This window comes from Lissotriton vulgaris, chromosome 9 (genome assembly GCF_964263255.1).
Source record: "Lissotriton vulgaris chromosome 9, aLisVul1.2, whole genome shotgun sequence".
NCBI lineage: Eukaryota > Metazoa > Chordata > Amphibia > Caudata > Salamandridae > Lissotriton > Lissotriton vulgaris.
Window position 1 is genome coordinate 1,062,941,413 of NC_141697.1, and position 14,257 is coordinate 1,062,955,669.

Genomic DNA, 14,257 nt, shown 5'->3' on the forward strand with positions numbered 1-14,257 from the left:
ACCACCCCGGCACCCTCACAAGCACTGTGCAATACCCTAACAGACTATTTCTATGACAAAGTTAATAACATCTACTCCAACTGTTCAAAGAAATGTGTCTGCTCAATTCTCATTTGCAAACACTCCTGAGCCTCTTTTAGTACAATTTCAAAAAGTTAGCATAGCTCAAGTCACTAATACTATGACCTCCATTAAATCCGGCTCAGCCAATGATCCATGTCCACCAGCTGTTCTTGCCCCAGTTACCGAAATCATATTCCCCTTACTGACAGAGATATGTAACTCAATGTTTTTCTCTGGTACATATCCGACCATTTGGAAAAACACCATACTTAAACCCCTCCTGAAAAAGTCCTATCTGGACCCCGAGGACACCAAAAACGAAAGGGCCCATTGATAGTCTGCCATTCCCGGCCAAAGTGGTTGAAAAATTAATGAACAATCAAATCTCCAAGTTCATAGACTAGATGATACCCAATTTGGATTTCGTAAAAGTCACAGTACCGAGACTGCACTGATCAAGGTGTCAGAGGAAATAAGATATATCCTTGACCAGGGAGGGACAGCAATTCTCATCCTGTTAGACCTCTCTGCTGCATTCGACACGGTCGATCATAACATCCTGATCGACTGTGTCACTGCAATGGGCATCCAGGACAAAGCAAGAGGCCTACTGTCCTCCTTTCTCTCCAACCGGACCCAGACTGTAACACTGGGCAACTTCCATTCTGCCCAGATGACATTACTGTGCGGTGTTCCACAGGGCTCATCCCTAAGTCCGACGCTTTTTAATATCTATGTATCTGACTTAGCCAGAGTCATCAAGGCACATGGGATGGGCCTAACATCGTACGCTGATGATACACAGCTGGTGCTCGCTATAAAGAACAATGGAGAAAAGATGGCAGCCAGCTTCCAAAAAGGCATGTTGGCCATCAGTAGTTGGATGGCCAGCAATTGTCTCAAACTTAACCCTGATAAAACTGAGGTTATGATTTTTAGTAAGCTCTCCCATCTGGTCTAGTTCCTGGTGGCCGTCCGATCTCGTCCCTCCACCAAATCTTGTCTCTAAAGTCAAGAATTCGGAGACAAACTGACCTTCGCATCTCACGCGAATGCAATCGTCTGAGCGTCCTTTCACAAACTTAGAATAATTAAAACGATCCTTCCCTACCTTCCTCCCAATTCAGGAAGGACACTAGTCGCTGCTTTAATGATGTCCTCCTTGGACTACTGTAACAGACTATTTTCTAATGCACAAAAAAGGATATCCAAAAACTGCAATCTGTGTAGAATGCAGCAGCCAGAATGCTGTCAGGAACCCCCAAATTCAAACCCATTGCACATGTAATCAATAGTTACCACTGGCCCTTTGTGAGGAAACGAATAAAGTTTAAGGCACTGTTTATTGCCTACAAAGCCTCTCGAAATCTAGGTCCTCAGTTCCTACTAAACTCTCTAGCCATCCATACCCCCAACAGGCCACTCCGATCTTCCAATGCATACTTCCTGTCAGTGCCGCGGACCAAAACTGCCTATTGGGGCGATTGGCGCTTTGTTGTCTCGGTTGCAAAATTGTGGAATTCTCTCCTGTTGGAGATCAGATCATGCCAAAGACTGCTGGCCTCTAGAAGAAAAATAAAGACATGGCTGTTTAATCAATAATTCTGTCTCTTTCTGCCACGTCTGTAGCGCCGAGACACCCTTGGGCATTTGCACACTTTACAAGTTTCAAAAATAAATGAATAAATAAATAAATCTTTCCATTTTGTCCCAATGGGAAATTACACTTATTAGATGTTATAAATAAACTCCCATTCTATCCTATGGGACAAATAGCCTTTCAATAGTGAAAAACGAAATATACAGTAGTTCACTATCAGGACATGCCACACACATCAGTACATGTCCTACCTTTCACATACACCTTACCCTGCCTATACCTTGGACCTACCTTCAGGCTGAATCACATGTAATAAAAGGGAAGGTTAGGGCCTGGCAAGTGGGTGCACTTGCCAGGTCGACATGGCAGTAGAAACTGCGTGCAGACACTGCAGTGGCAGGTCTGAGAACCCTTTGAAAGGCTACTTGTGTGGGTGACACAATCAGTGCTGCAGGCCCACTAGCAGCATTTGACTCATATGCCCTGGGCACACACAGTGGACTGCACTAGGGACTTAGTACTAAGTCAAATAAGCCAATCATGGAAACACCAATCCATATGAACAATTTATACAGAGTGCATATGCACTTCAGCACTAATTAGCAGTGGTAAAGTGCCCAGAGTCCTAAATACAACAAAAACAGGGTCAAAAATACGAGGCCCAAAAGCAAAAAGTCTTGGGATAAACCTGCTGAAAAAGCCAGGTCTAACAGTAAGATTGGTAGGTCTCCTCTCCTCCAGTCCGCCTAACCATTGCTTTTATTTGAAGTCACCCATAGAAAGATCAACAGTAGTTGTTTTTCTAATGCAGCTATGAATTAATTCTACAAAGGGGACATTGGTACGCCCCTGCCATATTAAAGACTCTTGTAGACCCAGTGTTATTTTTTTATAAAAATTAAATAGCAATATGGCTAGCAACATTCTCTCGAAATTGGTAGGTGCGGGCATCCCTTAGTGTATTTGAAACCTATTCCATTCAATCCGTGGGTGTATAAATACATATATTTTTATTATTCAGAAAAGGAACAAACATCATTAAAACTCATGCAGGCAGACTACATGCATACCGTTCTGAATATCTAAAGATGCTCTTCGATTTGGATTGAATATTTCCTCCAAGAGGAAATATTAATCCAAGTCCTAGGTCTGTGAGATACTTAGGGCACAACAGTAACCGTGTTTGAGCTTGAGGATCACGTTCTGATATGAACACCTTTTAGGGAAGTTAATTCTAAGATTCGCGTGTATTTGCCTCATTGTATATTTCTTGCAGAATTTGTAAATCGCACATTTGAACCCTTTCGATCTTTAGAATGTTTCTAGAACTTTATAATTTGTGGACATTTCTCAGTATATCTAACAAGATCTGTAGTTGCATTTCTCCTGTTTTTTTAAAATTATTATTATTATTCATTAACCAGTTATTCTCTCTCCTATTAGGTGTCAATATGTACCATCATTTCTGTGATTTTGTCAATCTTTACATTACGCAACATATTAACAATTCATTTAGCACTGACGTCAACATTGTCATGTGGGACACTGTAAGTAATACTCAATTGAATGTACTTAATATGGTGATTTGTGCAGTGCATACTTTTTTCAAATTAAACTGTAGATGATTTGTATAAAGTGACACATTGCTGAATTGCAACTGTAGGGCTCCTCATTTATCGAGTCATATACACGTCCTGCTCTTGCTTAAACCGACATCTACCCCATCACTTCCATGACATACACCCACCTGTTTCAAAGAGCCTTAGAAAATCAGACAATATTTGTGCACAATACCAGGAGAAATAATTAATTTGATTTCATTTAAAGACTTCAACGTCATGCATTCACTGAAATGAATTTGGACCTCGGTATCCCTTTTAGTAGCCTGTCACCTGACATTGACCTGTAGCTAGCAAGCCCTTTATTCATAGGTTCATTCACTCTTCTTAAGGTCTGCCGGATGTTTTAAAAACCTTATGCTTTATGAACTTCTTGGACCATATACTCTTCCACGAAGAGTCTCCTCAGTGGGAGGGGTGTAGACAAACATAGGTCCAGTGTTCCCTGTTCTATAGTGCTCAAGCTGCACCTTATTGGTCAGGCCCAATCAGATAAAACGGTTCTTGGATGGTGTAAGATCCCATTCAGGTTAGAACACCTCTTTGGGATGTGGCCAAGACGGATTTGCATATGGTAATTCCCTGTTTGTAGTTAAAAAAAAATGGTAATCAAACCTAAGTATAAATGTTGAAGGGTTTTAACATCGGAGATAGGATTATGTTCAGTGTTGGTGGTTATTTGCAAATAAAAATAAAGTGAGCATACCTTTGCAAATGTATTGTGATCTGATGTGCCTGATGCCTTTAATATGGAAATTCTCCTTTGTGTACCTTTTCAGAGCTCTCTTGGGTATGGTGACTTATTCAGTGAAACATGGAAAGCATTCACTGACCACGAGATTAAACATTTGAAAACATATGATTACAAAAAGGTATGGAGAAAAAGTAGAAATGCATGATCAAATGAAAAGCAAATCCTTTTGTATTCTGTTATGTATCATTTGTCTTTTACAGTAATTAATGAAATAAAGTACTAAAACCTAAGTGAAATATGAATCTCACTAACCGTAACATTATGTATAAGAAAAGGGGTGAAAAAAAGATGACCGGGCGGGGGGGGATATAATATGGCATTAAAGCAGTTACATTGCACAAATTATTTCTTCTGATAGGTTGGCAAAGCTGATTGTTAATGTAGAAACTATCGCAGTTCTCAAATTTAGCCAGAATTTCTTCATATTGTGATAGGTTACTTTGTAATCTATAAAGTCTTTTCTCAATATTGTCACAGGAGAGTTGAATAGTTATCCAGTTGACTTTAGGAGAAATGGGTGTCTTCAACGTCTTCAGATTAGATTTTTAGGTTATCATCTCATCTTTCTCCTGTGCCACCAGGGTATTTGTTTTTCTTTAAAATCGCTGAAGGCAAGGGATATTTTTGTGGATGAGTCGATGTCAGATATGGCAAAACCCATCACAGTTTTTTGCAGGTCATTGTCCTAACTCTTCTTTTCACCATATCTGGCAAAATGGACAGGACTAGAAGCCATAAACTGTAGAGTCCCTCTGTATTACTGGAGAGCACACCGGCCAAATTTCAAGAGGTGTAGGATTAGAGAAAAGTGTTGCCTCCTACTTCTGACTCCTTATTTTGTTTTTTGGGAGCAATCTTCGATTTTTAAGGCAGATGGCCTATTCCCAAAACCGTAGCTTAGTTTTCTATCACTAATACAAAAATGCTCTTATACCATGTCTCTCATTCCTACAAAGATGTTGACTCAACTGGTGAGTTGTTTCTTCTCACTTTAATGCTCTTAATATTGTTTTTTCAGGTGTGCTTTAAAGATGCCATGTTTTCGTTACTTCCGCGCATGAGATTTGGCTTATTTTATAACACACCACTGGTGAGTATTTTGTAAAGACTTGGAGATTAAAAACACTGAAGTGCCTTTTGTGACTAAACTGAAGAGTGTCCTCTTTGATACGATTGTGAGTTGTAAAAGCCCAGGAACAAGTTTACCCAAATGTACTTAAACAACTCTCTTCGCCTAGTCTTGCCTTTCTGTCAATTTCTAACAACAGGCGTTCTGTAATATTGTTTGTTTGATGCCATATGGGGTTTTGAGACCGCTTTTAACATCAAGCACAGGTGGCTTTTTAGACCTCTCTACTTCTCAGTGTCAGAAGATGTGAAATAATTTGACAGAAATAGTTTTTACTGTTTCGCTTCCTTGAAGATAATTATATTTAAAGTGCGGCTATTATTCGGAAACAAATGCTAAAGTTTTTGGAGTGCATATTTTAGCTGACATGTCAGGGCCACTGTATTTTTTGTTTAGAAAAAAACAGCAATGACCTGGGAAATTAAAGTGTGTAATTTCCTGAAATGGACACAAGACTCTGCGACATTAGAAAGAGCAAGAACTAAATACCATTACCTGATTGCCATAGCCCGGTGGCTATGCACGGCCCTTTCGGACCCTGCACCTCTGCTGTGCTGCTGCTCCTCCTGGGGCCAAGCTCACACTGCCTAATTTTTTAGTCACTCTCTTTCTCTCGCAACTTTTGCTTCTTTTTTTTTGTCAAGTTTTCCTGCTTTTTCTTTGTGACTTTGGGGCATATGTATGAACAAGCCCTTTTGCGATTCCTTAATAGCGATTTTTAGCGAATTGCTATTAAGGAATCGCAAAATGCTATGTATGTAGGAATCGCAATAATAATAATTGGGATTCCTTAATATTCCTCAATTGCAAATCGTGATTCGCAATTAAGGAATACCTTTCCATTCATTCCTATGGGTGTAGAGGCTCATAGGAATGAATGGGAAGACATTCTCAATTTGCGATTCGCAATTAGAGAACCGCAAATTGAGATTGCAATTTCAAGGTTGCAAGGGTGTCATAAGAACACCCTGGTGCATCTCTGAAATGAGCATGTGTGCACAAGTGGCGTACATACATGCCCTAAGGACATGTATGTGTGCCACATGGCACTTTGAAAAAAGCAAAAAAGTGCTTTTTTCAAATAATTTGCAAATTACCACAAACTGTCAGTTGGTGGTAATTTGCGATTTCTTATTCCAAATTCGCACAACTAAGATGCTTTCTTCATAGCATTTAAGGAATCGCAATTTGCGATTCCTTAAATGCAATCACAAAATAGAGACTCACAAATTTTGTGATTCTCTAAATTGCGATGCCGTTTTGGGATGATGCATCCCAAAAGGTGTTTTCCCATTCGCAAACGGGCCGATTCTGAGAATCGGCCCGTTTGCGAACGGGTAAATGGCTTGATACAAATGCCCCTTTGTTTTTGCTCCGGTTTTCTCACTGTGTCCACTCTTGCACTCTGTACACTTTGGGCTCTTTTTTTCCCCACTTTTTTCCTATGCTGCATTGTGCCAGCCAGCTTTTGCCACTTTTTCTGTGTGTTTTTTTCCATTTTGCAGCCTCTGGCTTTTTTTTCTGCTTTCCTTCCTTGGTGCCCCTGTGTACAATGCTCTCACCTGTTCCTTTCCGCCATCGCCTCCCGCACCTCTCCCACTTCTTGCCTAAGGTCCTCCAACCATGACCCACTGACCCCAGGATCTTCTCCTGTTCCCACACCATCTTAATGGCAGCAGCAGCAGGCTTCCCTGGAGTGGCGAAGGCTTACACAAGTCAAGCCCATTTGCAACCGTCTTTTTTAGGTGCCAAGATATCTGGTCCAGTACCATCCCACCATAGTCCACAACACTGCCTTACCTCATCTCTTCATGCCTTACTTCATCTCTTCATTCCCGAACCTGGGACGCTTCTCCACAGGGCTGTCGGACACCTCCAATCAACAGCCAAGGTGCAGTCTCCTGCACTGCCTGCCACTTCACCTATGACCCCGTCAGCACCCCTACTCCCTTACTACACTTAAACTCCCACACCCATTATTACTGACACACACCACACCCACCCCCCACAGATCTGCATCCTACTGAGCGCCCTCTCTCTCGCAAAACACCCCGTTGAAATGTGGGACCTCCTACAAGACCACTCCCACAACATACTGTTCCTCACAGAGACCTGACTCAAACCTGCATCAGCCCTGGGGCATAACACAGGCCCCCACTGCCCCTGCGGAGCAGGGGGCAGTTGAGCTGCAGGAGGTCCCCTCAGCACAGTACTCAGTTCTGAGAGCTACAGGTTAAATCTGGAGAAGGGGCCACTTCGTGTACCTTGCAGTGGGATTTCCCTCAACATTCGTTACGCCACTGCATCAGCCCCTGACATCACAACTACCTTCTACCCTGGGATACAAGATCACTGGACAGGACAGGACCAGCAAACCCGGAGGAGGAATCGTCATCAACAAGGAACACATTTGTTGCATTCTCGCTAAAGCAGACTCCTGCAACAGATCTGAACATTTGGTATTCATTCTGCTCATCTCGACCAACACCACCCTAGAAGGAGCCCTGCTGTACCGACCACCAGAGCCAAGAGCAGAATTAAAACTTCCATCACAGACATCATCAGCCCCACTTCTCCTTCTCTACTCTAGCTCCTTCGTCTTGCTCAGAAACCTTAATTTCCACCTTGAGGGCCTCACCAACCCAAACACAACCAACCTCCTGGACAACATGAGCACACTCACACTCATCCCATGGATGAAGGTCCCCACCCACACTGCTACCTATCCTTTACTCCCCTCTTCCCCAACTTCACCTCTGTTAGACTAGGCATCTTTGGCGTGGTTTCTCCTGACTTTTTGCCTCTACCTCCTGTATTTTTGATGCTGTGCTGGATTTCGTTTTTGCTGGCTTAGATGCTTTGGACACTTTGCCACTACTGATCAGTATCAACGTACAACTGCTCCCTGTGTAAATTGTTATTACACTTTGTTCTCCCTGATTGACATATTTGTTTTACTGGTAAGTCCCTAGTAAAGTGCACTGAGTGTGCCAGGGCCGGTAAATCAACTGCTACTAGTGGGTCTGCAGCGCTGATTGTCCCACCCACATGCGTAGGCCTGAATAGGGGATCCGTATCAACGTACAACTGCTCCCTGTGTAAATTGTTATTACACTTTGTTCTCCCTGATTGACATATTTGTTTTACTGGTATGTCCCTAGTAAAGTGCACTGAGTGTGCCAGGGCCGGTAAATCAACTGCTACTAGTGGGTCTGCAGCGCTGATTGTCCCACCCACATGCGTAGGCCTGAATAGGTATCTCAGATCTACCACTGCAGTGTCTGCACACAGTTTTAAACTGCCATGTCGACCTGGCAAGTGCACCCACTTGCCAGGCCCTAACCTTCCCTTTTCTTACATGTGAAGCACCCCTATGGTAGGCCCAAGGTACCCCCATGGGCAGGGTGCAGTGTATGTGAAAGGTGGGACATGTACTGATGTGTGTGACATATCCTGATAGTGAAATACTGCCAATTTCGGATTTCACTATTGAAAGGCTATCTGTACCCCCATAGGATAACATGGGAGTTAATTTGTAATATCTTACAAATATAACTTCCCATTGGGACAGAATAGAGAAATAGACGGTTGGCTCTCTGAACTCAGAATTTAATAACACGTCTTTTAGTAAATATGTTTTTTAAATTGTGTGTTTGAAAATGCCACTTCTGGAAAATTGGCATTTTCTTGTCTAACCATTCTGGTTGCCTCTGCCAGTTTGTGTATTGACTGTCTGGTTTGGAAGTGACAGGGGTTGGGGATGAGAATTCACTCTAAACAGCCACTTGGGGTGTTGAGGTGTGACTGTCCCTTCCTGGATGACTCGGAGCTGAATTGAATAAACCTTGGCTGCATTTAGAGTAGCGGGAGGAGGTTTCCTTGCACCTGAATAGGACCGGTCTTCTTTGCAGTGCTGTCTCCACACACCCTGTGTTCATACTGCATCAGTGAGGACAGAACTGGTTTGGACTGAACTCTGAGACCCTTACCCAAAGAGAAAAAAGAGAAAAATGGGGTATAAGTAGTAGACCTTAACCCCCAGAACTTTAGCTCACTCCTGGACTCAAGAGAAACCTTTACCTAGGAGATGAGCTGGAGAACTGTGAGGAGGAGTACTGCTGTGTGGGGTTGGCCTGCAGTTGCTGCTTCTGCCAAGGAAAGGACAAAGACTGAAACTTTACTGGGAACCTGCTTGAAGAAGAATCTCCAAGGGCTTGTGTGTGTTTGCCCCCTGTTCTGAAGTCTCAGGGACACAGAGACGTTGCCCCTAGCTCTCCTGAACTCTGCTGCTGAGAGTTCTGACCTGCCAGGAGGTGCCTTTTCCAGTTTTGGGCCTCTGCAGGTTGTTCCTGCTGTTGAGGGCTGAAAGAAAATCGAAGCATCGCCCTTCTTGCAGCTGTGCAAGAAGAATCTCCACGCACCGCAGCGCCGCTGCAGAGACAACGTAGCGCCTTTCGCGGCCGCAAGAACCGACACATCTTGGGATCGCGGCTGAAGAAACTGACGCAGCACCGCTTGCCGCATCGATCGGCAATGCATCCCCGATTTCCACGCATCACATCTGTGCGGCAAGTTTTCCAGACGCATCACCCACAGACCAGAACTATCTTGGAGTCGATGCATTACTTCCCCCTACAGTCCAGATTCAATGCATAATTTCTCTTGCTTGTAGCAGAACTATCACATCGCCTCCCTAAGGATTCAGGAACTGACGCATCTCTTTCTTTCTCAACGCTTCCCTTCTCTTCGGCTGTTTGGCCTTGTGAATTTTGATGTATCTACAAGTACTTTATGTAGCATCATGCACCCATAGTTTTTTATGGACCAAGTTGCATGAAACCTTTTAAAAGTCATATTCTTATTACATGTACGTTGGGTTTTTGTCGTTTTGGTCTTGTTGAGTTTAGATAAAGATTTATTTTTCTAAACTGATGTGGTGTCCATTTGTGGTGGTATCACTGTATCACCGTGTGTTTTGAGTACAAATACTTTACACGTTGGGATAAGCCTGTCTGCTCATGCCAAGCGACGCTCGTGCTCGTGCCATCTTGGCTAGACGCCACCTCGCCGATATGCTGTTTACTTTGAATTACTGAGGAGTAACTGTGATCAGACGATAAATTTGGAGAGGCTGTTTGATACCTTACTCGAATTGGGAATTGACATACTTTGGGCACTTGTTATATACACTGAATTACTCCTGCTTTATATTGCTGGTCATTTGAGAAGTTTTATATGATAATTAGCCCTAAGAAAGTCTTTGGCTTACGCCACTTAAGACGAAACACGTGTTGGCAGCTAGACCTTTGCATTGAAGAAGTGTTGAAAATAAAAAGAAGACTGAGAAGATCATCTTGTGTCTGAGGACTTTGGTTTTGGATAATAGTTCAGGATATATTGTTTGTTGTGCTTAAATTGGTATGGTTTTCTATACCATCTGGTGAGCGGTGGATGGCTGTCACCTTATCCTTTGAGCTACAGTTACTTGGATTTACTTTACTGTTTCACAACTGTGCGTAATTGTCACCCAGCCATACCCCTTCTGTTCAATATTCACAGAGTGCATGTCAGAAGTCGCCCACTGGAAGAAGTTCAACTTCGTTAAACTCCGCTCAAACAGCTCTGAGATAGTACTTTTCAGGAAGGACTCATCACTCTGGTTGTCGGCCTGGTGGTCATTGGAACTCGGACCCCCATCCACCCTGTCCAGCCAAGCAAGGAACCTGTGTGTCATGGTCAACAAAGAACTATTGCTTTCCACCCAAGTTAACTTGATTACCTCTTTGTGCTTTCACACCCTAAGGAGCCTCATTAAAGTTTTCAGGTGGCTTCCTCTCAACACCCACCAAACAATCCCCCAGGCACTCTTCACTAGCAAGCTAGACTGCGTAAACACACACCACATCGGAATCTCTGTCCAGCTCACCAAGTAGCTCCAAACCATTCCGAATGAACTAACTAGACTCTGGCTACCTCTCTCAATGCAGCCAGATTTCCACTCACCACAAAGACCTCTACTGGCTCCCCATACACGTTTGAAATTACTCACACGTATACAAAGCACTGCAAAATGTAGGCCACACTTCCCTGACCATCCACATCAGCTTCCAAACTCCACCAGACCCCTCTGTTTATCCAGCCTCCTGATGGCTGCTGTCCTCCTCATCCAAAAAGCCAGAGATAGCACTTGGCGCCTAAAGCCTAGAAAGAACTCTCCCTTCACTTATGGACTACCAGCTAAGTCCTTGAATTCATGAACAAAATGAAAACGTGGCTGTTCACATAGACCCCAGCCAGGACAGCACCAGGATACCCTCCTGGTAAAATTTACGCTTTAAAAGTACACTTGTCTTCTCCCAGGTTCGACTTCTTGAACCACCATTGCCTTCAATTCTGCATAAACCTATTCTTGCTCCTCATTGGGAAGACATTCTTACAACACTGTTATTTAGCATATAACATATCACTCCTTTCAACGTCATTATGTTGTGGACAGTAACATAATGTGCAGCCTGCCTTTAAATGGCCTCATCGGTGCTCTGGGAAGCTGTCCATGATATTCCAACATTTAGATTGTAGACCGGAGTCTGACTGTTCCTGTGATATGTTGAGGGTGTTCTGGCGTATATTTGGTGTTGCGTGGTATGGCTTGTTTGAAGTAATATTGATCAATGAGCTGATACGTATGGGCGGATCTTCAGTCTTGTTGAAGAGTTTAGAGGTGATTTTAAATCATTGGGGTCTGGGTGTCTCATATTGGTATCACAGAAAACGTGGCTTGCTGGCTCCGTGGGCTGCTCTCTGGTAGGTCTACTAGTTCAAGAGGATTTCCTCTTGGTATAGGTATCTATACAACTTAAAGAAATTACTAGTGATGTATGTATGTTTTGGTTATATATATATTGTGTAAACCTAGGTGTGTAGCAACTGATCCCTCTAAATTACATGAGGTGCTGTGAGTCTATGCACAGCATCGTGTACACCAAGTGGGAATTACACAAAGACATTTTACATGCATTTTTAGGCATAGGGCGAGTAAGTGATTTTCCCAGAATCGCACAAAGGTGAGTCACGCTGCACAGTCTTTGAGTCAAACTTGGGTTGTCAGCTTCCAATGGTAGCAACGTAAGGCGCTGGGCGACTTCGGCTCCATCTGATAGCCAGGTATACGGCATTTGTGGGCTGTTTTGGGCTCATGTGAGGGCTTCGGTCTAATGAGTACTTTTAGGTCTTTTGAGTTACTTGTGTTGTTGATAGTCAACTATGTGCATGATCTCAACAGTGTGGAATATATCTGAGGTTTCCTGCCTGGTGCTGGATGACTTTTGGGTGATGTGCCTGAGGTGGAACTCTTCGAACCTGTGAAAGGCTAGTACATGCCATATCTGGACTATTGTATTTGAGAAGCTTTATCTGTTGAATATAGTTTGTTTATGTTGTGTCTGTTTAGTAATTACTGTCAGAGGGGCATAACAGCCAGCTTTAGGCATATCTATGCAAAGACCAATCCTCTGCAGACTATATAACAAAACCCCACCGAAAATGTGACTGCCACAGAATCTACATTTTAGTAGTATAAAGTTGTCATTGATTGTGTTTGCAATACGGGCCAACTCCTACTTATTTTCAGTATTGCTTTGCAGATGTAGAATTTACATCAGCAGCTTATTCAATTTTTTACAATTCTCCATTGTCACTTACAGATTTATTGTCAGGCCATGTCAGCACAGTGCGAACACATTTCAGTTCTGATTTGTAAATAAGAAAATCACATATTTTGTACACGCCTTCTGTTTTGTTGGTGTTCGTATGGTCATTGGTGGAGCACAGAAAGAAAAGATAATAAGCATATCTTGGAAACTTGGCATTCACACAGATGAGTAGCAGATCCGAGTCACAAGTCATTTGAACATCAAGTATGTAGGTTTCAGGTTTCGGAATGCTTGTCTCACAGCTTGTGGGGGCTCTGGGCATAGTCAGTCTACCCATCCCCAGTAGTAAACCAGCCAAAGTTCACCTCATATTGCTGGAAATGTTATGCACACCAGCAAATGGTGCTGGAACTGATGCAGAACCTTACAGAAAGCAGATTCCGCAATACCTGTGGTTTAGTGCTGGTTGCCTAATGTGACCCCATTGTAAAAAGCGAAATACCCTAGGACGTTCCATTTTAAGGGTGAAGTGTATCATGTTTTGAGTATTGTTGATCGAATTTTAATTGGACTAAGGTGTTATAAATAATTTGGACATTCGACCAATATGCTTTTTAAAACGTATTCGAAAGATTTGCATGTAAAACATGCTCACCTCTTTCTGTATAAAGGCTGAATCGATCTTTTTTCTTTCCGGCATCTGTTGTGGAATGGGGTGTGGCAAATGTCATGGAATTAATAATTGTTAGTCATTTGTTATTGCAGCAAGTATATATGCTTCAATAAAAAAATGTATATTTTCACACAAAAATAGATTTGTCACTATGACTACGAAGAGCAGTGTTTGGGCCTTACCATTGTATACATAATTGCTTCATAGTGGAAGAATTGTTGGAAGGTCCCTTATCCACAGGCTACACGATATCCTCAAAGTTTGCATTGGTCAGTGATCACAAACTATTTCCAGTTCTTTTTCTCTTCGGGTACCAGGACCAACTTCATACAGTATTTTACGAATGGCTGTCATAGAAATATAATAGACACAATACAGTGTAATTTTTTTGTATTTGGGTTGCTCAGAGAATCAATATGCTCTTTTCTTACAAAATGAAAAGACATTGAAGACACTCGTGAGGGTAAAATGTTATTTAATGCCATTATCTTTGGATAGGGGCTTTGCCCATTTGGTTTTCCCTAAAGGACATAGGAATAGGAGGAACATTACATCTTTCTCTGACATGCCCTTTCAAATAGATTTGAGTGAACACGTAAAACACTATTTCCCAATTTTGTTGGAGCTGCCATAGCTGCGAAATAATGGCTCATTTTTAGATAGTGTTCTGTAGGTTGAGGGTGTAGCAATTGTCTTGCCCAATGCTTGCTTCACTTACAGATAGTAGTACATCAAGCAACCTAGCTTCTTGGTTGTGCAGACTCAAA

At 42.6% G+C, this 14,257-nt stretch overlaps 1 protein-coding gene across 1 annotated transcript in view; it reads left to right on the forward strand.

Moving 5' to 3' along the window:
- The window catches only part of EOGT (EGF domain specific O-linked N-acetylglucosamine transferase), a 273,584-nt gene that overhangs the window by 162,113 nt on the left and 97,214 nt on the right, over window positions 1–14,257 (forward strand). Inside the window, exons 10-12 of the mRNA XM_086936837.1 lie at window positions 3,107–3,210; window positions 4,062–4,154; window positions 5,055–5,126. Of these exons, the coding sequence (XP_086792963.1) occupies window positions 3,107–3,210; window positions 4,062–4,154; window positions 5,055–5,126 (269 nt within the window). The remainder of the gene's footprint in view (window positions 1–3,106; window positions 3,211–4,061; window positions 4,155–5,054; window positions 5,127–14,257) is intronic.